Below are 24,897 nucleotides of genomic sequence, written 5' to 3' on the forward strand. Positions count from 1 at the left end.
ACGTTGCTTACCTGTGCGCTGGCGTGGCTCCGCCCTCAAAGGAACCGGGTTCCCAACAGACCGCTCAGGAACGTGGCTCCGCCCTCAAAGGAACCGGGTTCCTAACAGACCGCTCAGGAACGTGGCTCCGCCCTCAAAGGAACCGGGTTCCCACAGACCGCTCAGGAACGTGGCTCCGCCCTCAAAGGAACCGGGTTCCTAACAGACCGCTCAGGAACGTGGCTCCGCCCTCAAAGGAACCGGGTTCCCAACAGACCGCTCAGGAACGTGGCTCCGCTCTGAAAGGAACCGGGTTCCCAACAGACCACTCAGGAACGTGGCTCCGCTCTGAAAGGAACCGGGTTCCCAACAGACCGCTCAGGAACGTGGCTCCGCTCTGAAAGGAACCGGGTTCCCAACAGACCACTCAGGAATGTGGCTCCGCTCTGAAAGGAACCGGGTTCCCAACAGACCGCTCAGGAACGTGGCTCCGCTCTGAAAGGAACCGGGTTCCCAACAGACCGCTCAGGAACGTGGCTCCGCTCTGAAAGGAACCGGGTTCCCAACAGACCACTCAGGAACGTGGCTCCGCTCTTTAGGGAAGTTGGCGGTTCTTTCGTATAAATGTTTAATGGTTCACATCTGCACCAGCTAGTTCAGTGCCTACAGAACCGCCCTCCTCTTCCAGACCACGGCCTGTAGGGGGCAGCACAAGTGAGTTCAGTGGGACCTCTACTTACGAAATTAATTGGTTCTGGAAGTTGTTTCGTAACCTGAAAATTACGTAAGTAGAGACAGGAAGATGCTAGGCGATAGCCAATGGGATGACAGGAAGATGCTAGGCGATAGCCAATGGGATGACAGGAAGATGCTAGGTGATAGCCAATGGCAGAGCAGCTACTAGCATGTTTGCATCGCTAAACTCCGCGAGCTGCGAGTAGCAGCGGTAGCGTATTTTTGACCTTTGTATCCTGAAATTTATTTCGTAAAAAGAGGAAATATTTTCCCGTTGAGACGTTTCGTAACCTGGAAATTCCGCATGTAGAGATGTTCGTAAAAGGAGAGGTCCCACTGTAGTAGTGCTAGCAATGTTAGCTTAGCATAGATCTAATCCTTCGCTGCGGGCAGTGTGGACATCAGGTTCCCTAAACATGCTGGCTAACAGGTAGCATGGGAGACACCTCTGGAATAACTAAAACTTGGGAAATAAACAATCCGAGAGAAAATCCATAGAAGACCTAGAAAACTTTATTTCTGGAATTTCAGGAATGTTCCAGGAATTCCATGAGCAGGAATCTTCACACAGAACATTTCTTTTTTCTAATTCTAAATACACATTTGATATAAATACGAAAACTTTTTCCTACAGTTCCTGAATGCAGCAGCATCTGTCAGAGTGGTTGCTATGGAGATGAACCGAGCAGCTTGTCCACGCCGTCTCTCCACAAAATGGGCGTGGCCAGACGCCACCTTGAAAGAAAAGGAGGTGGAAGAGGGAGGAGCTCAGTGAGCGCTGCCTTCATCTAAGGACTCCACGCCTGAGTCCGAGGTGCTGGAGGCCAGTTTCTCCTGACGCCTCCTCATCACCTCCAGGAGCTCTGAGCCTGAACCCCTCTAGAGGGGAGGAGGAGAGAGGAGGAGGAGGGGAGGGGGAGGGGGAGAGAGGAGGAGGAGGGGGAGAGGAGGGGAGGGGGAGAGGAGAGGAGAGGAGGGGAGGAGAGGAGAGGGGAGGAGAAGAGGGGAGAGGAGAGGAGAGGAGAAGAGGAGGAGAGGAGGGGAGGAGAGGAGAGAAGGAGGAGAGAAGGAGGAGGAGGAGAGGAGAGGAGAGAAGGAGGGGAGAGAGGGGGGGAGGAGGAAGTGCAGGAAAAACATCTGGTCAGTTGCTATGACAACCTTTGATCTCAAGCTCCACTAAGGGGAGCTGGTTGTAGTCGAGCATGCTGGGAAATGGAGTTGTGAGCAGGGTTCTCAAACTGTTTTTCATCAAGGAAAAATTTAGCATAAAGTTAAACGCAGATAAAAGTTTGAAGAGGCACAAAGACTTGAAAGAAAAGCTGTCGGAGCCCCCCTCCCCTCCCCCCCCCCATTCTGACATTTATTGATGACTTTTCACAAATGAAAACAGTTTTTCGATAATGTTCACGTGAACTCAACAACACAGCTAGTAGCTAAGCTAGTAGCTAAGCTAGTAGCTAAGCTAGCACACGGGACGCTCTTCACAGCTATTTGTTGGTGTCTAGCGGAAGATTCAGGTCAGAGGTCAACAGGAGCTGGAATGTTTGGGATCTTCGGACCTTTAGCCCAGCGGAATGTTAGCTTAGGATGCTACGATGCAAAAATGGTGTGGCCCCTCGTTCTGATGGCCAGAGCCAGCAAACCCGACTCCTGACGAGTCGGCGCTGCCCAGAACGTCTCTCTGAGAAGGGTGAAAGTGCTCCGGTCCAGAGTCCAGGACAAAGGATCGGACCGGTTCGGATCGGATCGGTTCGGACAGGTGAATCTGGCCAACGGAACGAGCGGCGCTTTGCTTAAGAACACGATACCTTGAAGAATCAGAAGGTTCAGAAGATCAAAGGAAGCTCAGAAGAAAACCTGGAAGCAGAAACAGAACTCCCAACACTCAGATCCAGAAAAGCCCGACAGCCCGAGGCGGGGGTCACCTGACTCACCTCCAGCGCTGCCTTCTGGACCGTCACCTGGCTGAAGACCCGGGCGCCGTCCTCAGGACAGACGGTCCTCAGCTCCTCCTTGTTGAGCGAGAAGAGCTGCGCGCCCGTCAGGACGCCGAGGCTGCTGACGGTACTGGGAGGAAGAACACAGTTCTGCTTCCTGTTTGCTTTGAGAACCAGACCTAATGAAGAGGGGGACGCACAAAGACCCGGCCCAGACCCGGTCCCGGGCCACACTTACACTGGACTGAACCCTTTGGCCTCCAGCCAGGCTCTGACGTCATCGGGCATCGAGTCGTAGGTGATGCTAACGGTTGGAATGCTGCCGCTTGGAGTCGGACCCAGAAACTTCCTGTTTGTGCTCCGACCCAAAGTCAGTGTCTGGATCAGCTCATCCTGGACCTCCTCCATCGTGGACTTCCTTCCTGTGGGCCATGATAGCAGCACATGTGATCGCTGATGCTCCTCAAGCAGCCGCGACCTCCGTCCACTCACGGGTACTGGGCGGGTTCTGGTCGCTCGGCTCGCTGGTGATGTCGCTCACTGGGCTGCGACCCAGGCGGGCCGGATCGGCGTCCAGCGGTGGCGGCGCCGTCACAGGGGACGTCGGGGCCACGGCCACTGCGGTGGCGTCGGGCTCGTCCTGGTCCGAGCGGGTCTTGGTGGTCTGTTTCTAAGATGGGGTCCACATGTCAGCGCCCACTGAAGCTAAAAGGTCGTCGTTGTTGGTCGTTACCTCGTTTAATTCTCCCAAAAGTTGCTGCAAACAGGAGAAGAAGAAAAGCTGCAGACGTCATCACCGACGTGTCGGTTCTGCTACAGAAAACACCGAAAAGAACAGTCTCACCGTCCAACCTCGTCCGTTAGCATCGTCCTGTCTGTTAGCTCATGGAGCTAAGGACCTATGCTAACATCTGTAAGCTTAGCCTAGCCAAGCAGGCACCTATGCTAACATCTGTAAGCTTAGCCTAGCCAAGCAGGCACCTATGCTAACATCTGTAAGCTTAGCCTAGCCAAGCAGGGCTAGCATCTCAGATGTCCTGAGGTTTGGTTGTGAGAATGTTCCTTTCAGGGGCCACAGCAACTCTTCGTACCTTCAGCAGCTCAAACTCCGTCTTTGGCATCATGAGCTTCAGTTAAAGACAAAAGGTCGCAGCAGAGGTCAGACGGCCAACGTCCAATCAGAATGCTGCGTTAAGGGCCACAGGTGTGTTACCTGGATGGTGTGGCTGTAGCCCGGCTGTGCTCTGGTGACCTCCAGGATGTTGTTGGGAACGTAGCCGCTGGCGCCGCCGCCGTTGCGGACCTTCCACCACTGCTTCCTGTCGTCCAGGACCTGAGGCACAGACGCGTCACAGACGCGTCACAGACGCGTCACAGACGGCCTCTCGCTCTTCACACACAACAAATTTACCTGGACGACTTCGTCTCTCTCCACCGACAGTTCCGTCTTGTTTCTTGCCTCAAAGTCGAATTTACAACTGGCAAAAAGTGGCGAGTGGCCTCCGGCGCCACGTGCTGACAGCCCATAATAAGCAGCTTCCTCCCTGATGCCACCAAAACAAGAGTGGAAGGAAACTTGTTTAAATGCACGTCATCAAACAGGAAGTTGAGCCGATGAGACGGGGAGGCGGAGCCTGTGACACACTTCCTGTCATATGCTATCTTATGCTATCAGAACATGCTATCTGGGTTATTTCCTGATCGCCGTCTCCACGGTTACGCGTCATGTGAGGTCACGTGACCAGGGTTACCGCTCAAGGTCCCGGCCGGTGGCGTCCCCGTCCGGGTGTCCGCAGGAGTCGGCCAAGACGTCCGCACATGCTGGCGGCTGCAGAGACACACAGGAAGTTTGTCAAAGGCCGCTTCCTGCGAAGAGCAGGGGGGCCGGGTGGGGAACCCTAACCCGCTGACCTCCGGCGGCCTCGCGGCTGGCTCCGCCCCTCTCTGCACACGGCCCACGCCGTCCGTCAGCTGACTCAGCTCTTGGGACCATGTTAAAGATGGCGGCTCCCAACCGTCACGGAACGTCAGCACACACGGGGGGAAGTAGTGATCCTTCGGCCACTCCAGCCTGAAACACGTGGTCACATGACCCCTCGCTAACATGTCCACCTGCTAGCATGTTAGCTGTTCATGACCTCCCAGCTTTCTCACCTGCATTTGGTCCAGCCGTCTCCCAGCGTGACCCATAGGTGGCGCTCCTCTGCCGTTCCTGAGCCGTGCAGGAAGTCGATGGCGTCTCTGGTCAGCAGGGGAACCACGACGCTGCGCGCTAGCTCCACGCTACCTGCAGCCTGGAGAACCTGGAGAGGAGCTGCTGCAGGAACGTGTGCTAACGGAAGAAGAGGGAGGAGCCAAACTTGGACCACTCACCATCCTGAGAGGAGCAAACAGGAAGTGAAGGAGCTCCTCAGCGTTGGGGTTCTGGATGTGGTCCTTCAGCTTCCCCTTTGTGTGCACACACAGACACACATCTGTACACACAGCTGGCGTCAGCCCGCGGTCACGTGACCCTTCGTCCTACCAGCTGGTTGAAGGCGTGTTTGAACTTCTGCAGACAGTCCAGCAGCTCTTCCTGGGACGGAGCTTTGGAGCGCAGCGTCAGGACTCCCTCTGTGGGACACACATCACAGCTGAAGGCGTGGCCCAGGGGAGGAGGCGGAGCCTCAGCGCCGCCGCGGCGGCCTCACCTCCGGGACCTCTCCTCTTGCCCTTCTTCTTCTTCCTCCTCTCGGCCAGAGCGCCGAAGGCTTCAGCCGCCTTCTGGAGTTGGATGACGAAGAACTCGATGTCGTCCAGAATGTGGTTCAGGATTTGCTGCCAAAGGGAGAAGAAGACTTTGATGGTGACAGCGCAGAGGTCCACTTCCTGTGATGTCACCTGACAGGGCTTCCTGTCGTCATGGCGGCCTGGAGCTCACCACGTCGCGGTCCACCTGGCTCAGCTCCGCCCAGGCGCCTTCTTCTTCTGTGGCCTGCAGATGTTTCTCTGAAAAACAGCCTCCGTTAATGTTCAGCATTAAACAGATGAAATCGCCACGTTAGCTAACGCTGATGCTAACCACCGACGTTAGCGACACGCTAACAGGGCTGATGTGCGTGCGTCACATCTGGCAGGACAGATCGGTCGGTCCAGGATGACCAGCAAATCGCTGGATTCTTACCTTCCACCTGATTGGACGGCGCTGGTGGTTGGGGGGCGGGAGTTGCCGGGGGCGGAGGGATGATCCCGTCGCTCTTCAGGATCGTTCTGAAGACGGACAAACAGGTCAGCCAATCAGCTGTCAGCAGCAGGTCCGGGCGGCTGGTTCTGCTCCTCACTTGAGCGCCTCGGGCCTCCTCCTCGCTCGGCCTCCCCGGGCGTCGCTCACGGCGCTCTCGATGTCGGCTTGGATCAGGCTGGCCTGTGGGGTGGAGCAGGCGGGACCACGTCTGATGGCTGCTCGCCACTTCTGAAGCCACCAATCAGAGACAGCCTACCTTGATGCCGTCACACTGGAACAGGTGCAGGTCCGGTTTGTTCTGACCCGGCTCCTTGCAGACCAGAGCCAAGAGGGAGTCAAAGGCGCAGGAGTTCATCACGGCCTGGCAGCGCTGGACGGTTCCGATGGGGAAGTTCTCCAGGTGGTTCTGAGGGACCCATGACAAACATGCTGGGCCAGCTTCCTGGGCGTGGCCTCGCTGCGCTGCGCTGCGCTCGCACACGCGTGTCACCTGTGTCTGCGGGTCCAGGAGAGCCACGCTCTTCTCCTCCACCTGCAGCACCATCTCCTGCGTCCACACCTTCCCTTTGGCGTCCAGCAGACGCAGGCGTCTCACGCCGTCCTCTACGGTCATCATCCCGTCTTTCCGGTCCAACACGAACGTGGTCAGGTGCTACAGGTGAGTCACAACCATTTGATCTGTAGACTGTTGCTAGGAGACAATGGAGCTCTGCGGTCGGTCACGCAGGCGACTCACCTCGACGTGATACTGAGACGTGTCCGTAAGCGTGTTGATGCTCGTTTTGGGCCCCGCTTTCCTCCGTTCTGAAGGACACGCAAAGAGCGACATGAAGGCCGAGCTAGCAAGCGTGGAGCGGCCTGAACCGGACTCACCGAGCACGGCTCTGGAACGAGACGCCACCTGGCCGCCGCCGCGGGCCGGACCGCCACGCCCACTGAGACACACGGAGAGGCGGGATCAGCCGTGGGCTTCTATGATCATTCACGATGAAGTGTAAAACATGTTCAAAGCGTTAACGAGCATAAACGAGCAGGGGCCCGGCGAGCGCTGATGACATCACGCCACGGCTGCGGCACTCAAACCCTTTATCCCTGAAGACTCCAAACACGCCCGTTTTGGGCATCTCCACTAGCACATCATGACCTGTTAGCATTAGCAGCAGTCGGGAAAAGAGAGCCGGCCATTTTTTAGCTCCCAGCTAGCTTCCTGGAACACATCCCGGGTCACTTCCTGGATAAGGTCCTGGAACACATCCCGGGTCACTTCCTGGATAAGGTCCTGGAACACATCGCGGGTCACTTCCTGGATAAGGTCCTGGAACACATCCCGGGTCACTTCCTGGATAAGGTCCTGGGTCAGATCCCCATTTACTGACCTGATTATCCGCCGCCTGCAGTAGCTTTGCTAAATTAGCACAGTTGATCAATGAGGCGGATCAATTGACAGAGTTCAGAGTTTGGGTTTTCCTGGGACCGGGCTCAAGGTCGCACCAGTCTGTTGCTCGCTGCTGCCCGGCGTTCCTGCTCTTAGGACTCAACCGTGGAAGGGTTAAATTCCCCACCACTAATTAGCATGTGTGCTAATACATTCATATGTTAGTTAGAACTTGAAGCCTCCAGGGGGGCGGAGCGCTCCTGCCTCAGGAGGAGGAGCTCAGCTGTCTCGGGGTCCAGTTCAGGAGTTGGGGAAGGATGGAGCCTGACGGGCGGACCGGTGCAGCCTCGGTGTTCCGGACCGTCATGGGAGCGCCTCGGAATACTGCCCCAGGAGCTGGAGGAGGTGTCCGGGGACAGGGAAGGCTGGACGTCTCCGCTCCCGAAGACAAGACTTCCAACGTTTATCGTCGCTCATTTATCAACGCACAACACTGTCAGAAGTTTAGCTTTAGCTCATGTTAGCATGTTCCAATCAAAGCAGGTGATGCCAACAACACACATGTTGACACGCGCTATTTAGCATGTTAGCAGCAAAATACCAACTTGATGTGGGAGGAGCCGACGACGCCGGAGGAGAGAGCTGGAGCCTGGTGCCCCTTCATGCTGCTGGACCTCCTGCAAGCAAACGTGCGCACGTTAGCATCACACCCACGTGCACGCTAGCATCACACCACGTGCACGCTAGCATCACACCCACGTGCACGCTAGCATCACACCCACGTGCACGCTAGCATCACACCCACGTCTGATCCATCTGCTGCTGGACTGTTGTATCGTGGTTCATTATCAAAAGGTTTTCACCTCACAAAAAAACACACACACTCTCACACACACTCTCTCACACACGCACACACACACACTCACACACACTCTCACACACACACACACACACACACACACACACAGCTAATCCCTGCCGTCCTCCTGGATGACAGGAAGTTTAATTCCTGGATTAGGGTTAGAGCTTCTTCTCCCTCAGTACTTCAGACTGAAAACCACTGAGGGAACATTTGATCCGAGAGGGATTCTGGATCCTGGATCCTGGATCCAGCAGAACTGTGATTTGTGCTGTACCAGACCAGCACCACCTTGGGCCAGATCCTGTCCATCACGGGTTGGGGTAGGTCCACCCGTGCAGCAGGTCCACCCAGACCCCAGGTGAGCACAGAACCGCCTGGACAGGCGCCGTGACCCCTGACCTGACGCTGACCTTTGACCTCTACAGAGGCTAACACTGATGTTGAGATTGGACTCTCCAGCTGTGCTCGTTCACATCTGTGTAGCAGGTTAGCAGGAGGTCAACAAGGTCACTCAGGTCAACAAGGTCACTAAAGCACCATCACAAGTGCTGAAAAACAAATCTGAGCTAATCGCCAACATGCTGCCTTCGTTCTGCTAAAGGCTAAAGATGCTAAAACATGCACGTTTTCTGATGCTAATGCTAAGACAAAAGTGCCAGTGCAGCTTTATTATTCACCTGAGTTTCAGCAGAAACAGAAGAGCAACTGATGAATAATCAATAATCTTTCATGCTCAGAAACTCACAACAGAACCAGGAACCTTCACGTCAAAGGTGACGCGTCCACGCTGATGCTCCAGGAACCTTTGCAGGAACTCCTTGCTGGCTGCCAGTGATGCTACCCAAAACAAGATGGCTGCCAATCACATGTCCGGAGCCTTCACTTCCTGAGCAACATCGCCATGACAACAAGCCAACTGCGCGGTCACACGATCCTCATCCGACTGTGGACACCCTGCTCACAGCCGGAACCCCCACGGACCTTCAGGGAGGCGGAGCTTCACGCCGTACCTGTGCAGACGCCTGGCGAGGACTCGGCATGTGTGACAGATTAACAGGATCCAGAACTCAGCAGGACCTGGATTTACCCCGACCCCTTTAAGCTGCTGACGGAGTCTCCCTGGACCAATGGGGAGGCCAAGGAGGTGGACAGGAAGTCAGGCTGCAACAGGTCCTGTGGTCGCCCAGAGAGCTGCCAAGGTGATCAGCGATCAATGATCCGATCAGATTTCTGATTAAAACCCAAACAGGAAGTGATGTTTATCATCCGCTACATTTCCAGGCAAACCAATCCTGAAAACTCCCTGATCAGCAGGGCTCCTGCTGTGGCGCATACGCTCGTCACGTGCCAACAGCTCGCCTCACCTGTGATGACGTCACCGCGGCAGCAGCACGTGACTCCCGCTGAGCCGGACCGAACAGCCCAGGCAGGTCCAAACATTCATCTTCTGGTGGAGCTGATTCAACTTTACTTCGCGCAACATTCAAACATGAACAGAAACCGCGGAGACCACGTGACTAAAGGCTTCAGTACCGACCGGTACCGACCAGATACCCGCGAACATCTTTTAGTTCTTAAAGTCACATCGGACCAGACTCGTACCTGCAGCGTCGTTAATTCATCAAATTCGCTCGTTACTTCGTCAAACGGAAGGAAAACATGACGTAAAGAGACCGTCCAGCTTCCGCTCTGACCGCCCGGACCCTCTGGACCCCCTGGACCCCTGCTGTGGTTCCGGTGTCTCGAGGACCTGTTGGACTGTGATGGGACCCAAGCTGCTCCCTCAGAGAGGACTGCCAGGCTGTGGCCACGCCCCTTTCTACCTACCAGCCGGAACTGCGAGAGTATTTCACTCCCGCGTCCTGTCTGCCCACGTGACGCTCTTCATGAGCGAATCTAGAACTTTAGTCTAGAAGGATCTTTTTATGCTCCCATTTAGGATTTGTTTGGATGAAACGTTAATCTCCAGTTTGAATTAATTACAGACAAGAGTTTCCGGATTGAGAAAGGCAACAGTCTGGATCACACGTCACTTCCCGCGGGCGGACAGTCGAGATATCGCGCCCCCTTCGGGCGAATACGCGTCATTTTCGGCTCGTCTTTTCTCGCGCTTACCTGGTGCCGGGTCCCAGGCAGAGATACCCAGACTTCCTTATCCCCAGACTCTTCCGGGAGTATTCCGAGGCGCTCCAAGGCCGGCCGAGAGACGATGGAGGATGATGTTGGTCCTGGTTTCACGAGGCCAACAGGGCAAAGACGAAGTCCTGTGGTTCCCAAAATGGACCCCCTCCGGCCCCTGGCTATGCCTGCAAATCCTGTTCCAAGAAATTATGAACGAAACCGGTGACAAAGGTGGTTCTGAGGAAGCCCCACATGCACCGGAGGCAGGTCTGACTTGGAGGCAGGAATGTGGACCGAGCCGGTGCTCCGGTGGACAGAGGCCGACCGGCTTATAGAGGAAAACACAAGATCACGTTTCTAATGAGTGAATGTCGTCAAACACTTGGACCAACTTTGGAGGTTCTGTGGGATCCGACGCAGAGTTCTGCTGGTTTATGACCTCATACACACCAATAGTTCTGGTGGCTTAAATTAAAACCTTGATTGTTGTCATTGTAAAACATTTGTAATAAAGGGGAAACATTTCTTTTATTCCAACACTGAAAGTTTCAAATTCACATAAATTACAGAATCAAAACCTTTTAAATGTTTCCTTCATCATTTAAGGACCTGCAAGCTCTGGCACGTGTGCCACTATTGGCACGCTGCAGCGCTATCGCGGGCCCACTCACCTGGTCACTAACCAGCTGACGTGTCACGTGACCCTCCTGCTGCAACACAGCACTGTGACGCCACAAGCTAGCTTAGCATGTAAGAGTGGGACTGATCAGGGTGGGAGCTGGAATACAGACCAAAATCTTTGATCTGGATCCTCAGAACAAAGAAAAGATGATTAACCAGATGTGGTTTTCATTTACAAACAGGGACAAACATCTGTCCGTGCTTCACAGCTGCTTTCATGCCATTTTTATGTGCCTCAATTTACATTTTTACTGGAAGGAAACGTTTTGTCCATGGCTAACCGTGTCCAGCAGACGGCGCTGTAGAGACAGAACACGTTTCCAGGTCGCCTCGGCCTGATGATGTCATCAGCGGCACTCACAGGATCGACAAAAAGCCCGTGATCGTTTGCCCCAAAGCAAGACGGCGTCACAATCCCGATCCTCAGGTTGAGGCCGGCGGCAGCAGTCGGAGAGCGTTCAGCTGCCTTCGGACCCACGGAGAACCTCGTCCTCCAAAACCTCAACGCCTCCTTTACGCACAGCTGAACTTCCGGAGGCTGATGACGAGGAGCACGATGAAGAAGTGATGAAACTGCTGAGAGAGTTATCCAGCAGACTGGTTGCTTGGCAACCAGGCCCTTTAACGCACATGAAGCGAACACAGGATCCTCCTCAGGAGACCTGGATGACCTCCAGGCTCCCAGAGAAGCTGGTCTCCTCCTCAGGAGACCTGGATGACCTCCAGGCTCCCAGAGAAGCTGGTCTCCTCCTCAGGAGACCTGGATGACCTCCAGGCTCCCAGAGAAGCTGGTCTCCTCCTCAGGAGACCTGGATGACCTCCAGGCTCCCAGAGAAGCTGGTCTGGCTGGCTGCTCTCGCCACGTCCTCTCTGGAGCGACTGTCGCTTCTGCCATCCCCAAACTCCATCTGACAACTGCGACGCTTCAGCTGCTTCTCAAAGGTGCTCTCCTCGTGCCAGCTCCTTCTGGAGTCGCCGCGATCTTCTGTCCGCTGCCGACCACGGCGCCGCACCGCCCCCACGCTGAGACCGCAGCCGTACGGACCCACGGCACCGCTGTTCAGGATGGCTGCAGTGGAGATGAAGTGCGTGGAGTCAGACAGGTACCAGCTACCTGCCAACGTGGAGGCGGAGACGGTGACAGGACTGAGCAGGATGTCGGAATGCCAGCCCTTGAGGACGCCACCGGGGCCCTTGAGGACGCCACCGGGGCCCTTGAGGACGCCACCGGGGCCCGGCTTGGCCAGGTGTTGCTGACTGCGAGACAGTCCAAACAGGTAGGTGGCAGCACTCTCCTCCACGCTGCCGCTCCTCTGCAGTGACCGTGGAGCGGGCGGAGCAGCGGGCGGAGCAGCGGGCGGAGCAGCGGGCGGAGCTTTTGATACCAGCTGCGTGGGGGGTGGACGGGCAGGTGTCTCCGGGGCGGTCGCTTCCTCTTTGTCTGGACTGGGTTCTGGAGTGGACTGCTCTGACACCTCCTCCACCGGGGAGAACTGACAGGCTTTGCCTCCAGCATCTTTGAAAGCCGAAGATCTGAACAACTCGCTGGAGTCTCCGGACCCACAATAAGGCCCAAAGGCTCGGCCCAAAGCTGCATCGCCCTCCCCGAATGACTTAATGTCCAGAGAGAAAGAGCGTTTGAGGCGGGCGCTATCGTCGGAACCATCAGAGAACTGCAGACTGCTCAGCGCCTGGGCCAGGATTCTCTCATCTGGAGAAGTGTCCAGAACACATGGTAGTGTCAGTGGTTCCAATAACCCATGGATAGCTTCTACAGAAACCCCAGGACAGGCACAAGAGTCGGGTTCTTCAGGAAGAACCAGAACTTCACTCTTCTGTAAAGTCATTCTGGGAGTTTTGATCTTTTTCTCAAAGTCCAGCAGCTGACCCAAAAAGTTAAAGTTTGGAGAAATGGTGGGCCTCTTCTCCTTCACAAACCTAAAGGGTGGAAGAACAGTTTGCAGCGTGGTCAGATCATGTGGACCACATAGTGAGTCTGTCCTTATGTGGACCGTATCCTTCCGTCACCTGTAGGCCTCGTCCAGGGACAGGTCCATCCTCTTCATGATGTAAGCGATGGCGATGGTCGCCGAGCGGGAGATTCCAGCGAGACAGTGGACCAGGACACGGGCGTTGGACGCTTTGGCCGTCTCTGAAACACAACACCCTGATGACATCACACACGCCGCTGCGGAGAGAGGAAAGAAACGGCGCTGACCTATGAACTCCACCGATCGGTCCAACCACGGCAGGATCTTCTCACAGAAGGAGTCGTTGACGGGAACTCGCAGGAAGTGTGACTCGGGAATGAAGTCGGGTTTGGGGCAGGTGTTGCTGGCGTTCAGGACGTAGCCGATGTCGTTCTGCTGCATCACGTCCTGCACAGACAATGGGTCCATCAGAACCGCTCAGCCCTTAAACCACCCTCGCAGACGGTGCTACCTGGTTGAGGACATCTCGTTGGCAGCCCAGGTACAGGTGGGGCAGGATCCGGGTTGGTCCCACACTGGTGGCAGGGAGGCAGGGCTGAGAGATACAGGAAGGAACCAAGAATGACTTCCCCTCACACAGACCAGGAAATAGCTGGGAGAATTCCAAGAACCCACCTAAGAAATGGGACAGAGGGTCAGAACCTCTGCTAAGGAAGGTTGGTTGGAGTCTTGACCAAAGGACTGGTTCTGTGACTCGTCCTCTGGCTGAACCTGAACTGACGCGGGTCAGCCTTGGACTTGGACTGACCTGAGAGCAGGTGTACCGTGGTGAACATTCGCTCGAGCTTCACCAGCACAATGTTGAGGAAGGACTCGGGGCTGAGATGGCTCGGATCTGACGAGCTCTGGTCATACACGACAACATCCTGACCTGCGTGCAGCTCCAGCTGGAACACGGACACAAACATTTCAACATATTTCACACAGACCCTGGTTGGACATCGTTCTGCCAGGACCTCGGACCAAACGGAGGTCCTGACGGAACTCCAGCCTGGAAGAACTAATGTTGGAGGAGCTTTTCAACATCATCGGAGTCCATCGGATCTGATCTTTGGAAGGTTACTCTCATAAAAAAGGTGCTCCTTTTATATGAGAGTAAAAGACAGGTCCAGGTCAAAGGTCACTCCACGTTTCCTCACAGACACGCTGGAGTTAGAGATGGTGCTCCAGAGTTCTGATGAGCTCAGCTCAGCTTCTCCTGAGGAGTTCAGCACCAAACACATCAGCTGGCTTTTGTCTGAAGGAGGTTGAAGAACGTTTGAGACCATCCTGAAATTTGACTGAAGCATTTTTAGCATTGAGGCTAGCTAGTTATCCAAAAACGACCTTTCCTGAATTGGCATCAGCAGCTTTTCCTTTGATGTCTAGCGGTTCCTTTAAGGTTGGACACTTCCTGTGAAGCAGCGGCCCAGCAGGAAGTTACCTTCTTCTTGGCCGAGTGCTGCAGCAGCTCCGAGATGTGGACCTTGTCCTGCTGAAGCCGCCTCTTCATCAGCTTGGAGCAGTTCACATTGATGGCCTCCAGGATGTGGGACGTGTTGTAGTCTATGAAGGGCCGGCTGTCGATGAGGACCACCTGGTCCAGGCCCGCCTCCAGCAGGGCCACCAGAGTGTCCGCTCCAATCGGCCGCACCGCTGCCGGCCTTGGCATCGTTGGACCAAACCCAGGCCTGGACCACGACCCTGGTCCTGCAGCAGGCTCCGACATATCTCACCAAATCCTCTCCTGCCCCACCCCCACCCCCACCCCCACCCCCCACCCGCGCTGCCCAGGCTGGCCCCGCCCCCTTTTCAGCGTTGGCGTTGGCAGCCCTGATGTAGGTTTAGTTCAGATGATCAAGCGCTTCATTGTGTCAGTCGGGTATGAGGTCATCCTGGTCGTGGGCGGGGACAAAGACGGACGGACGGACGGACGGGGAACTGGCGAACCGTTGAGAACCAACTGTCCCGTTCAGAGTCCACCGGCGGCCATCAGGTGGGCGGAGTCTCAAGCAGGCCTGCTGGTCACCGAAACTCAGTTCTGATGAGATAATCTGGTCCTGGTCTTCACACTGGCACCGTTTCAGGTTCTGGAACACACACACACACACACACACACACGCACGCACACACCACACACACACACACAACACACACACACACACACACACACACGCACACACACGCACACACACACACACACGCACACACACGCACACCACACACACACACACGCACACACACACACGCACACACACACACTAATTTCAGTTCATGAGTCATTTGTGACACACTTTTCGCTTTTACTTTAGAGAATTGACTTTAAAGTTTTACAGTATGTTTGTGTGTGTGCGTGTGTGTGTGTGCGTGTGTGTGCGTGTGTGCGTGCGGAGGGAGCTGCTGGTGGGGGGGGGATCAACACTTGTGTGTCAGGTCAACCAAACCCAAAACAGGCAGAACACGTCAGGATCAGCCAGACTGTTGTAGAGCATCAGAAAGTATCAAAGATTAAAGAACAAGAAAAAAGAAAGAAAACAAGACAACAAATTCATCATCTGTTAAGGTGAGAGCACACACACACACACACACACACACACACACACACACCACACACACACACACTAATTTCAGTTCATGAGTCATTTGTGACACACTTTTCGCTTTTACTTTAGAGAATTGACTTTAAAGTTTTACAGTATGTTTGTGTGTGTGTGTGTGTGTGTGCGTGTGTGTGTGCGTGTGTGTGTGTGTGTGTGTGTGTGTGTGTGTGTGCGTGTGTGTGCGTGTGTGTGTGCGGAGGGAGCTGCTGGTGGGGGGGGGATCAACACTTGTGTGTCAGGTCAACCAAACCCAAAACAGGCAGAACACGTCAGGATCAGCCAGACTGTTGTAGAGCATCAGAAAGTATCAAAGATTAAAGAACAAGAAAAAAGAAAGAAAACAAGACAACAAATTCATCATCTGTTAAGGTGAGAGCACACACACACACACACACACACACACACACACACACACACACACACACACACTCAGGACGTCCCGTGTGTTCTCTGTTAGCATGTTAGCAGCAGGTTCAGGTCACTTTTGCTCCTGACTGAATATTTGGAGGCATTTTTGACTCATGAAATATTTGAGTCAACAAAAGTGACAAATTGATGTTTCTTCTGTAGCTGTGCCCCCTTTTCCCTAACTAACCCTAACCTAACTAACCTAACTCTAGCTAACCCTAACTTAACCCTATCCTAACTAACCCCATCCTAACTAACCTAACTCTAGCTAACCCTAACTAGCCCCATCCTAACTAACCCTAACCTAACTCTAGCTAACCCTAACTAACCCCATCCTAACTAACCCTATCCTAACTAACCTAACTCTAGCTAACCCTACCTAACCCCATCCTAACTAACCCTAACCTAACTCTAGCTAACCCTACCTAACCCCATCCTAACTAACCCTATCCTAACTAACCTAACTCTAGCTAACCCTACCTAACCCCATCCTAACTAACCTAACCTAACTCTAGCTAACCCTACCTAACCCCATCCTAACTAACCCTATCCTAACTAACTAACCTAACTCTAGCTAACCCTACCTAACCCCATCCTAACTAACCTAACTCTAGCTAACCCTAGCTAACCCCATCCTAACTAACCCCATCCTAACTAACCCTAACCTAACTAACCTAACCCTAACCAACACCAATGATTTTACCTCCGTCCTCGTGATGAAACTGTGACCAAAGTTAAATAGTTGAAAGTGTCCCACATCAATTGGACCCGATCATCTCTCGAACCAGCTGGTTGAAGCTGATCGGCACCGCGATCGGAACACTGACGTCACAAACACTGAAGTTCAGCGACATTTTGCTGCTGAGAGCCGAACTTCAGCTTCGGGCCCCTGGACGGAACTTTTCCGGTCCCAGCTGCGGGTTCCGAGTCGAAGGTTCCGGTAACTCACCGCGTCACCGTTTGACGGACCGTCCGAACCCGCCTGGAGCGACAGTTGGATCGTCCGTGACGGAGACTTTCGGGCTTTCGACGGACGGTGAAACTCCGTGAGATGATGAGGTCACCGTTCAAAATAGAGCCATGACGTCACCGCTCAATGAGCTCAGCAGGCGCCTTAAAGGGGCCGCGCGGGCGCTCGTGCGCATGCGCGTTTCCTGTTTTTCTCTTTTCAGCAGGTTTTTCTTCAGACTCAGTTTTCGTTATTTTACCGTCCAAACGGCCGAATTTGTGGATTATTTCCGGACAGCGAGTGTGAGCCGAGCTGCTCGCCGCTAGCTTCCTCCAGGATGGATGATAACAAGGTAAGTGTTGGAAACGAGGAGTTTAATCCCGAACACAGGAGGCAGAGCACCAGTTTAAACTCACATTTGTAGCCTTTTAGCATGTGTGGCAGAAAATACATGATAGTTCCGAAATATTAAGAGAAGACTAACGTTTAATCGACGTTTGCCGACACATTAGAGGTGATCTGGAAAGACATTTGAACTGGATCCGGTCTGCTAGCTAAGCCAGGTTAGCCTAGCTAGGCTAGGATGCTTTTGTCCCAGTATAACCAGTCCGTCCCTCCACTATATCCCATCCTAACCAGTCAAACACTCGGCTTTCGAAGAGTAATGAAGCATTTTCGTCAATAAATCATCAAATTTCTGCTCTTCTCAGATTGTTGGTGGAAAAGTAAAGAAACCCGGGAAACGCGGTCGCAAACCTGCAAAAATTGACCTGAAGGCAAAACTGGAACGAAGCCGTCAAAGTGCCCGAGAGTGTCGAGCCCGGAAGAAGCTGCGGTACCAGTACCTGGAGGAGCTGGTGTCCAGTAAGGAACGAGCCATCTGCGCCCTGCGGGAGGAGCTGGAGATGGTACCGAACCGCCGAGACCCACTTCTGTCTGTTCTCCACGAGTGGATCAGCTGTAGCTGCTGGGTCGGGCAGCAGCATGTTGTGTTGTTGTTGTGTTGTTGTTGTGTTGTTGTTGTTGTTTGTTGTTGTGTCTGCAGTATAAACAGTGTTGTTGTTGTGGTGTCTGCAGTATAAACAGTGTTGTTGTGGTGTCTGCAGTATAAACAGTGTTGTGTTGTTGTTGTTGTGTCTGCAGTATAAACAGTGTTGTGTTGTTGTTGTTGTTGTGTCTGCAGTATAAACAGTGGTGCTCTGCGATGGATCAGGGAAAGATCCCCTCAGAGATCAAAGCTCTGCTCACTGGAGACGAGCAGAAGATCCCAGCCAGCGGCAGCAAAAGCAACAAGAACACGAAGAGCTCCGTGGGGGGGGGCGGCAGCAGCCAGGGCTGATGGGTGGTGGACGGTGGATCGGTGGACCGGCCATCGGCCCGTGGAGGCTCCAAAAGGTCCCACCTGGTGTCTGAAAACGGGTGAAACGTAGGAAAACGTGCACGTTCAGCCTAAATATTTGAAATGAACTGGATCTGACCTGCAGATGGGTTCTGATGAAGCCCAACGGGGTGTGTGTGTGTGTGTGTGTGTGTGTGTGTGTGTGTGTGTGTGTGGTGTGTGTGTGTGTGTGTGTGTGTGGTGTGTGTGTGTGTGTGTGTGTGTGTGTGTGTGTGTGTGTGTGTGTGTGTGTGTGTGTGTGTGTGTTCCACCTGCTTCTATTGTTTTCTTTGATGCACTTTTGTCTCTGATTTTTTTAAATAAAAGATTTGATGTTACACCTGTTGAAATCATTTGAGAGAAAAGCAAAGATCTTGATTTGTTTTTATTTTGCTGTATTATATATATACGTATATTCGCTATATATGTGGAGTCCGGCCGGGTCAGGGTTAGAGGTCAGGGGTTAGCACAGCCCAAAGAGGCTACAGGGGACCCCCTTCCCAGGGCTCTCCACCTGCAGGGGGGGGGGGGGGGGGGGTGCATTGTGTGCTCTGTAGCGGCCGGAGGCAGGGACCTTGGTCTGATCCCAGGCTGCAGAAACTGGCTCCAGGGACATGGAATGTCACCTCTGGTGGGAAAGGAGCCTGAGCTGGTGCGCGAGGTAGAGAAGTTCCGACTAGATATAGACGCACAGCAGGGCTCTGGAACCAGTCTCCTCCAGAGGGGTGGGACTCTCGACCACCCTGGAGGTGCCTGGATATTGGAGTTCACCCCGCTGGATGAGAGGGGAGCCTCCCTTCGCCTTCGGGTGGGGGGGCGGATCCTGTGGCCCAAACAGCTGTTCAGCGCATCCAGTCCTTGGAGGGCGTCTGGAGAGCGCTCCTCCTGGGGGCTCCCTCGTCCTCCTGGGGGCTCCCTCGTCCTCCTGGGGGCTCCCTCGTCCTCCTGGGGGACTTCAATGCTCACGTTGGCAGCGACAGTGAGACCTGGAGAGGGGTGATTGGGGAGAACGGCCCCCCCCATCTGAACCTGAGTGGTGTTTTGTTACTGGACTCGTCTCAGATTGTCCATAACGAACACCTTGTTCAGACATAAAGGCCACATGTTCTGGACACTCAGGTGAAGAGAGGGGCGGAGCTGTCAACTGACCACCACCTGGCTCCGATGGTGGGGGGGGGGGTGCCGGACAGACCCGGCAGACCCAAACGTGTTGTGAGGGTGCCAGGTGTTCCCAGCAGAGTCTCCTGTCAGAAGGAGCTTCAACTCCTCCAGGAGAGCTTTGACCATGTCCCTGGGGAGGCGGGGACATTGAGTCCGAGTGGACCATGTCCCGGGGAGCCGGGGGACATTGAATCCGAGTGGACCATGTCCCGGGGAGGCGGGGGACATTGAGTCAGAGCGACCATGTCCCGGGGGAGGCGGGGGACATTGAGTCCGGGTGGACCATGTCCCGGGGAGGCGGGGGACATTGAGTCAAAGTGGACCATGTCCCGGGGAGGCGGGGACATTGAGTCCGAGTGGACCATGTCCCGGGGAGGCGGGGGACATTGAGTCAAAGTGGACCATGTCCCGGGGAGGCGGGGACATTGAGTCAAAGTGGACCATGTCCCGGGGAGGCGGGGACATTGAGTCCGAGTGGACCATGTCCCGGGGAGGCGGGGGACATTGAGTCCGAGTGGACCATGTCCCGGGGAGGCGGGGGACATTGAATCCGAGTGGACCATGTCCGGGGGAGGCGGGGGACATTGAGTCAGAGCGGACCATGTCCCGGGGGAGGCGGGGGACATTGAGTCCGAGTGGACCATGTCCCGGGGACGCGGGGGACATTGAATCACGCCCGAATCATCCCGAACCATCCGCCGTCAGGCTGAGGAAGGATCCTATCGGGCCTTACTGGCCTGTGGGAGTCCTGAGGCAGCAGATGGGCACCAGCGTGCCAAGCGGAGCGCAGCTACGGCCGTTGCCGAGGCAACGACCCGGGCATGGGAAGAGTTCGGTGAGGCCATGGAGAACGACTTTCGGACGGCTTCGAAAAGGTTCTGGACCACCATCCGGCGTCTGAGGAGGGGGGAGTGCACTGTCAACACTGTATAGGGGCGATGGTGACCTGACCTCAACTCGGGATGTTGTGGATCGGTGAAGGAATACTTCAGGGACCTCCTCAATCCCACCAACGCGCCTTCCAGTGAGGAAGTAGGGCCTGGGGACAGGCTCTCATATCTCCGGGGCTGAAGTTGAAAACTCCTCGGTGGCAAGGCCCCGGGGGTGGATGAGATCCGCCCGGAGTTCCTTAGGGCTCTGGATGTTGTAGGGCTGTCGTGGTCGACTCGACTCTGCAACATCGCGTGGACATCGGGGGCGGTGCCGCTGGATCGGCAGACCGGGTGGTGGTCCCTCTTTTTAAGAAGGGGGACCGGAGGGTGTGTTCCAACTATATCACACTCCTCAGCCTCCCTGGTGAGGTCTATTCAGGGGTACTGGAGAGGAGGGTCCACCGAACCTGGGATTCAGGAGGAGCAATGTGGTTTAGTCCTGGACGTGGAACAGTGGACCAGCTCTACACCCTCAGCAGGGTCCTCGAGGGTGCATGGGAGCCCAACCAGTCCACATGTGTTTTGTGGACTTGGCGAAGGCATTCGACCGTGTCCCTCGGGGGGTCCTGTGGGGGTCCTCCAAGAGTTTGGGGTGTCGGGCCCCCTGATACGGGCCGTCCGTATTATTTGATGTTGTGTATGCAGACGGTGCTCACAGGTTTGAGGTCGTGGACCTTTGCTGGGAGCGACGTTAGCATGGTCCAAGCAGCAGCTCGTGGTGAACCAGGGGAGATCTTTACCTCCAGATGTGGAAGATCTCAGGTCCCAACACCTCTGCAGGTACCTGCGAGCTGCTGCTTACTTGCTGCTTAATTTGGAGCTGTCAATGGAACAAACATGATTATGAACAAAGCTCTCAGAGTTTCAAACTAGCTTTGATGTTTTACTTCAGCAGATGTCAAAAGATCGTCTATACATGGTTTATAACACATAAGGAAAGCCTTTAAACATCTTCGACCATTTTGATGCGAGCAGCTAAAACTAAAAACACCTGCTGCTCATCACAGCTGCCAGAAAACATTCAGGACATTAGCTCGACTGTTAGCTCGCCAGTTAGCTCGCCTGTTAGCTCGCCTGTTAGCTCGCCTGTTCAGTCACTGAAAGGTAGCAAAGCACAGGATGTCAGTGTTTGGAGTCACTGTTAGCATTAGCTTGATCCACAAACTTAGATACACTTAATATCAGGATGGCTAACTTGCTAACAATAGCCTGTGTTCATTGACCAAAGTGGCATAAAAACAAAACCGTGCACATCAAAATGGCCCAGAAACATGATGATTTTCTTCTGATGTGTAAAAACGGCGAGCTCTTCACAACCTTCAGTTCAGTGTAGAAGGAAAAAAGCCCTTAACACAGATGCTAATGCACAGATGCTAATGCATCTGTGTGTAGCTAGCACATTCCATTTTCGTTTATTAGACAAATGTATTGGGAGGGTTGGTGTTACTGGGCCAGGCGATTTTCTTCTCCTTCCCGTCTCGCTCAAACGTGTCGTGTCCCTGGTCCTTGGCGCCCGTCGTCGCTGGTGCCGAGATCTCCACCACGCCCACGTAGTTCTTTTTGGCGATGCGAGAGCTGGCGGTGATGGTGTACGCGTTGCTACGGTAACACTTCATGGATGACATGCAGAACGTCTCCCTCATGCCCCTCCGGAAATTTGCGTTGTACACAGAGTAGAGGGTGGGCTTGGAGGCCGTGGAGCTGAAGGAGATCCAGGCGATGGCGGTGAAGAGCAGCAGGCCCTGCCGGGAGGCCCCCTCCGCCTCCCTGGGGTGCCACAGCTGGGCGATGAAGAAGGGAGTCCAGGTGAGGAAGAAGACCGAGTTCAACATGAGAAACATCTTGATGGTTTTGACTTTAGTCCGTGGGACGATGTTCATGGTTCGACGGACGGTGTGACCATCGGTGCTGATCCTCCAGATGAAGCGGACGACGCGCTGGTAAAACCACAGGATCAGGGTCACCGGAAACAGGAAGCCAAGCAGGAGGTGGACGGCAGCATAGGCAGCGCTGCCCCAGCTGCTCGGCAGGAAGAAGTCGCAGTGACCACTTCCTGTAGAACCGTAGAAGAAAACGCAGGGGGACACAAAGGCGGCGTCAAATATCCAGGAGGCCACGATCATTTTCTTGGCCTTCTCCCTGGACACCTTGAAGCTGAGGGGGTAGACGATGGTGTAGAAGCGGTCCACCGAGATGGAGAGCAGGACGTAGACCTGCACGCCGGGGCACAGGTGCTGCAGGTAGCGCACCACTTTGCAGGCAGCGGCGCTCAGCGGCCATCTTCCAGAAGCAACCTGCACGAGCACAAAGGGGGCGCAGCCCAGGCTCATCAACAGGTCCGCACACGCCATCGACACCACAAAATAGTTGGTGGTCGACTGTGTTCGCCGACTCCGGTGAATAACCAGACAGACGAGAGCATTTCCCAGGATGGACACCAGCCAAAGGACGCCGAACACCAAACCCAGAACGGCAACTTCACCTGTGGTCACCTCATAAGACACGTTGGTCCGGGGGGGGCTGGAGGACACGAGGCTGCATATGGGGGTCGTGGGCGAAGCTGCTGGGACCGTTGGGTTTCCTCCCGCCGAGTGGTTCAATGACATCGGAGATGTGAGAGATGGAGCGATGCCGGCAGGCGGAAGGTCAAAGACCATAACTACAACCTGGACCAGGAGCCGTCTGCAAGACAAAGAAAGAGCTGAGAGCAGGTCCCAGAGGAGCAGGACAGGACGGTCCCGGGGCTGGAAACCACAGCGACGCTAGGCGACGCTAGGCCACGCTAGGCTAGGCTAGTAACAGCTGTGTTTTATTTGATTAGCGGCGTCCCTGAGGACCTCGTCCCTCCTGAGCTTTAAACGGAACGAATTAACAATCCTGTCGGGGCAAAAGTGTTTCGCTGCTGAATCTCCTCCTCGGTGACGAGACAGAAAAAATCGACCTCCAATTTCAAACACTAAATTTAGCGGCAGACGACGGTGAGTGAGCAGTTTTACCATCAGCGGGTAATTATGCATCAGTAATTGCGAATAACAAAAATCATTCCGATTCAAGGATTATGATTTTTGGACATTTTCAAGTTTAAACCGCAATATAAATTTATGTTCAGATAAATGTCTTCATCTCCAAACAAAAGTGAAGAAATGCTACCATGTTAGCATCAATGACTGACAAAGTACTCGGATTTAAGCCCCGCCCCCAGTCTGGGTGCAAATGACGTAAAGAGAACAAGATGGCAGCCATCTTTGTTGACGTCATTAAAGTTGGCAAAAGAGTTAAAAACAGAACCGCAGACGATCGTCATGTGACGCATGTTCTGCCGTGACGTCATCGACAGTCCCTGACATCTGTGTTTGATCAGACGCGGCAGGTCACGTGACTGCCAGGTGCTGCAGGTGCGGCGAACAGCCAATGATCATCTGTGATCGATATTAACCCTGTTCAGCCTTCAGCACGGATGCGAGCACGCGCGTCCTCTGTTGATACCGGTTCTGATCGATATTTGTTCGATCATCAGTTCGATCCAAATCAGGACCCAAAGAGCAGCCGAAGATCTGGAGGCGCTGATGCTAAAATGTTGACACAATCCGACACTTCCGGAGGTGAACGGCACGCGCGTCCTGGCGGCAACATGAAGGCAGCTGGTGACGCTCACCTGAAGCCTCATCGATGATCGATCAACCGCCCGTTTCAGTCCCTGCAGCAACGAGGGGGGGGGGCGCCCCACACACGCACCCCGAGGCTCTTGATCCGGTTCGGTCCAAAAACCCAGCCAGGCGCGCGATCAGGCGTGTTTGTTCGGTCGGACGTGGCGGGAAACCGTGTTGTCTCGAGCTCTTTTCTGTCCGTCACTGCGGGGATGGCGGAGGCGGAGGGTGGTCCGTGAAGGCATCACGGCGCTGTCAGTCCGTCCTTGTGACGATGAGGATGATGAAGAGGAGCTGTCCTCGTGACCCGGGGCGGGGCCGCCAGAACCCCCACCCGTCAGGTGGCCCAACTACAGGTCTGATTTCGTAATCAGTCACCGATTCATTATTGATTTTTTCTCTGTCAGCTAGCATGCCAAATTTGCAACATGCTAATATTACCCTTAAGCCCCCCCGTATGCTACATTAGCACATTAGCCCGGTGCCCCCCCACCATCAGTCACTGCTGTTGCTCCTCAGCAGGTTGATGTTCCCTGAAAACATGGTTCTGCTGACGCTGTCGCAGCATGTTGCCACGGCAACTGGAGCACTGAGGAGACATGTGCCGTCACTATGGAAACCATGGATGTGCCAATGGGACAAACATCAGCTAATGAACTCCCGGCTCACTGAGGCACAACGGCGGCGGCGGAGCTTCATCAGCAGGTGAAACGCCAGCGGGTCGGCGCCCACGACGACCTCGGTGCCGCTAGCGACCCGTCCTGGAAGAACAGGAGGTTCTGGAGGCAAACGGGTCGGGGACCCACAGCTGAGGCTGGGTTAGGGTTCTGCAGAAGCAAGACGGGGTCACATGACCTCACCTGTGGACCGTCAACAGGTGCTGAGCAGGCGAGGTCATGTGACCCTGGTCTAACGCTGGCACTATGCCAGACATAATCA

General features: G+C 54.6%; 4 protein-coding genes and 1 long non-coding RNA gene across 16 annotated transcripts; 2 read left to right on the top strand and 3 right to left on the bottom strand.

Annotated features, from left to right (window-relative positions):
* Window positions 1-1,209: 1,209 nt before the first annotated feature.
* Window positions 1,210-10,592, bottom strand: eps8a (epidermal growth factor receptor pathway substrate 8a). 10 transcript variants are annotated; one of them, XM_057021849.1, is made up of 24 exons: window positions 9,714-10,592; window positions 7,855-7,926; window positions 6,748-6,809; window positions 6,611-6,678; window positions 6,365-6,526; window positions 6,131-6,280; window positions 5,972-6,054; window positions 5,815-5,900; window positions 5,572-5,651; window positions 5,342-5,468; window positions 5,176-5,264; window positions 5,025-5,099; window positions 4,806-4,954; window positions 4,563-4,722; window positions 4,403-4,479; window positions 4,063-4,195; window positions 3,865-3,984; window positions 3,743-3,778; window positions 3,385-3,408; window positions 3,144-3,321; window positions 2,890-3,073; window positions 2,649-2,781; window positions 2,523-2,571; window positions 1,210-1,593 (listed from the first exon to the last, which is right to left on the bottom strand). In XM_057021849.1, exons 2-23 carry the CDS (start codon window positions 7,911-7,913, stop codon window positions 2,560-2,562), a joined length of 2,247 nt encoding a protein of 748 aa, XP_056877829.1. In that variant the 5' UTR covers window positions 7,914-7,926; window positions 9,714-10,592; the 3' UTR covers window positions 1,210-1,593; window positions 2,523-2,559. The 10 variants fall into 10 exon arrangements, with proteins under 10 accessions (XP_056877829.1, XP_056877822.1, XP_056877825.1 ...); XM_057021842.1 differs by lacking the exon at window positions 2,523-2,571 and adding an exon at window positions 9,122-9,341; XM_057021845.1 differs by lacking the exons at window positions 2,523-2,571; window positions 9,714-10,592 and adding exons at window positions 9,122-9,341; window positions 9,476-9,702.
* Window positions 8,238-10,771, top strand: LOC130518921 (uncharacterized). Its single transcript, XR_008948178.1, has 2 exons — window positions 8,238-8,469; window positions 8,849-10,771. It is a non-coding gene; the product is annotated as an uncharacterized LOC130518921 (long non-coding RNA).
* On the bottom strand, window positions 10,735-16,981 carry dusp16 (dual specificity phosphatase 16). Of its 3 annotated transcripts, XM_057021852.1 has the most exons (8): window positions 16,841-16,981; window positions 14,328-14,973; window positions 13,653-13,791; window positions 13,356-13,519; window positions 13,132-13,291; window positions 12,942-13,065; window positions 11,674-12,851; window positions 10,735-11,575 (listed from the first exon to the last, which is right to left on the bottom strand). In XM_057021852.1, the coding sequence occupies exons 2-7, from the start codon at window positions 14,610-14,612 to the stop codon at window positions 11,714-11,716; spliced, it is 2,010 nt and encodes a 669-aa protein (XP_056877832.1). In that variant the 5' UTR covers window positions 14,613-14,973; window positions 16,841-16,981; the 3' UTR covers window positions 10,735-11,575; window positions 11,674-11,713. The 3 variants fall into 3 exon arrangements, with proteins under 3 accessions (XP_056877832.1, XP_056877831.1, XP_056877833.1); XM_057021851.1 differs by having other exon boundaries at window positions 10,735-12,851; XM_057021853.1 differs by lacking the exon at window positions 16,841-16,981 and adding an exon at window positions 16,595-16,834 and having other exon boundaries at window positions 10,735-12,851.
* crebl2 (cAMP responsive element binding protein-like 2) lies at window positions 16,939-18,386 on the top strand. The gene is made up of 3 exons (XM_057021856.1): window positions 16,939-17,192; window positions 17,551-17,748; window positions 18,024-18,386. Exons 1-3 carry the CDS (start codon window positions 17,178-17,180, stop codon window positions 18,177-18,179), a joined length of 369 nt encoding a protein of 122 aa, XP_056877836.1. The 5' UTR covers window positions 16,939-17,177; the 3' UTR covers window positions 18,180-18,386.
* A 2,795-nt stretch (window positions 18,387-21,181) lies between these two features.
* On the bottom strand, window positions 21,182-24,430 carry gpr19 (G protein-coupled receptor 19). Its single transcript, XM_057021998.1, has 2 exons — window positions 23,967-24,430; window positions 21,182-22,993 (listed from the first exon to the last, which is right to left on the bottom strand). Exon 2 carries the CDS (start codon window positions 22,966-22,968, stop codon window positions 21,727-21,729), a length of 1,242 nt encoding a protein of 413 aa, XP_056877978.1. The 5' UTR covers window positions 22,969-22,993; window positions 23,967-24,430; the 3' UTR covers window positions 21,182-21,726.
* Window positions 24,431-24,897: the final 467 nt, after the last annotated feature.

Source organism: Takifugu flavidus, chromosome 22 (genome assembly GCF_003711565.1).
Source record: "Takifugu flavidus isolate HTHZ2018 chromosome 22, ASM371156v2, whole genome shotgun sequence".
Classification (NCBI taxonomy): Eukaryota; Metazoa; Chordata; class Actinopteri; order Tetraodontiformes; family Tetraodontidae; genus Takifugu; species Takifugu flavidus.

Excerpts from the sequence above, each read along its gene's own strand:
- eps8a (XM_057021841.1), bottom strand. The coding sequence starts at position 7,913 with ATGAAGGGGCACCAGGCTCCAGCTCTCTCCTCCGGCGTCGTCGGCTCC. Across the intron at positions 6,810-7,854 it reads GTCGGCTCCTCCCACATCAA|TGGGCGTGGCGGTCCGGCCC; the intron begins GTTGGTATTTTG and ends CGTGTGTCTCAG. Across the intron at positions 6,281-6,364 it reads TCCTGGACCCGCAGACACAG|AACCACCTGGAGAACTTCCC; the intron begins GTGACACGCGTG and ends TGGGTCCCTCAG.
- dusp16 (XM_057021852.1), bottom strand. The coding sequence starts at position 14,612 with ATGTCGGAGCCTGCTGCAGGACCAGGGTCGTGGTCCAGGCCTGGGTTT. Across the intron at positions 13,066-13,131 it reads CCGATCGGTGGAGTTCATAG|AGACGGCCAAAGCGTCCAAC; the intron begins GTCAGCGCCGTT and ends GTTGTGTTTCAG. Across the intron at positions 12,852-12,941 it reads TCCCTGGACGAGGCCTACAG|GTTTGTGAAGGAGAAGAGGC; the intron begins GTGACGGAAGGA and ends TCCACCCTTTAG.
- crebl2 (XM_057021856.1), top strand. Across the intron at positions 17,749-18,023 it reads TGCGGGAGGAGCTGGAGATG|TATAAACAGTGGTGCTCTGC; the intron begins GTACCGAACCGC and ends TTGTGTCTGCAG.
- gpr19 (XM_057021998.1), bottom strand. The coding sequence starts at position 22,968 with ATGGTCTTTGACCTTCCGCCTGCCGGCATCGCTCCATCTCTCACATCT.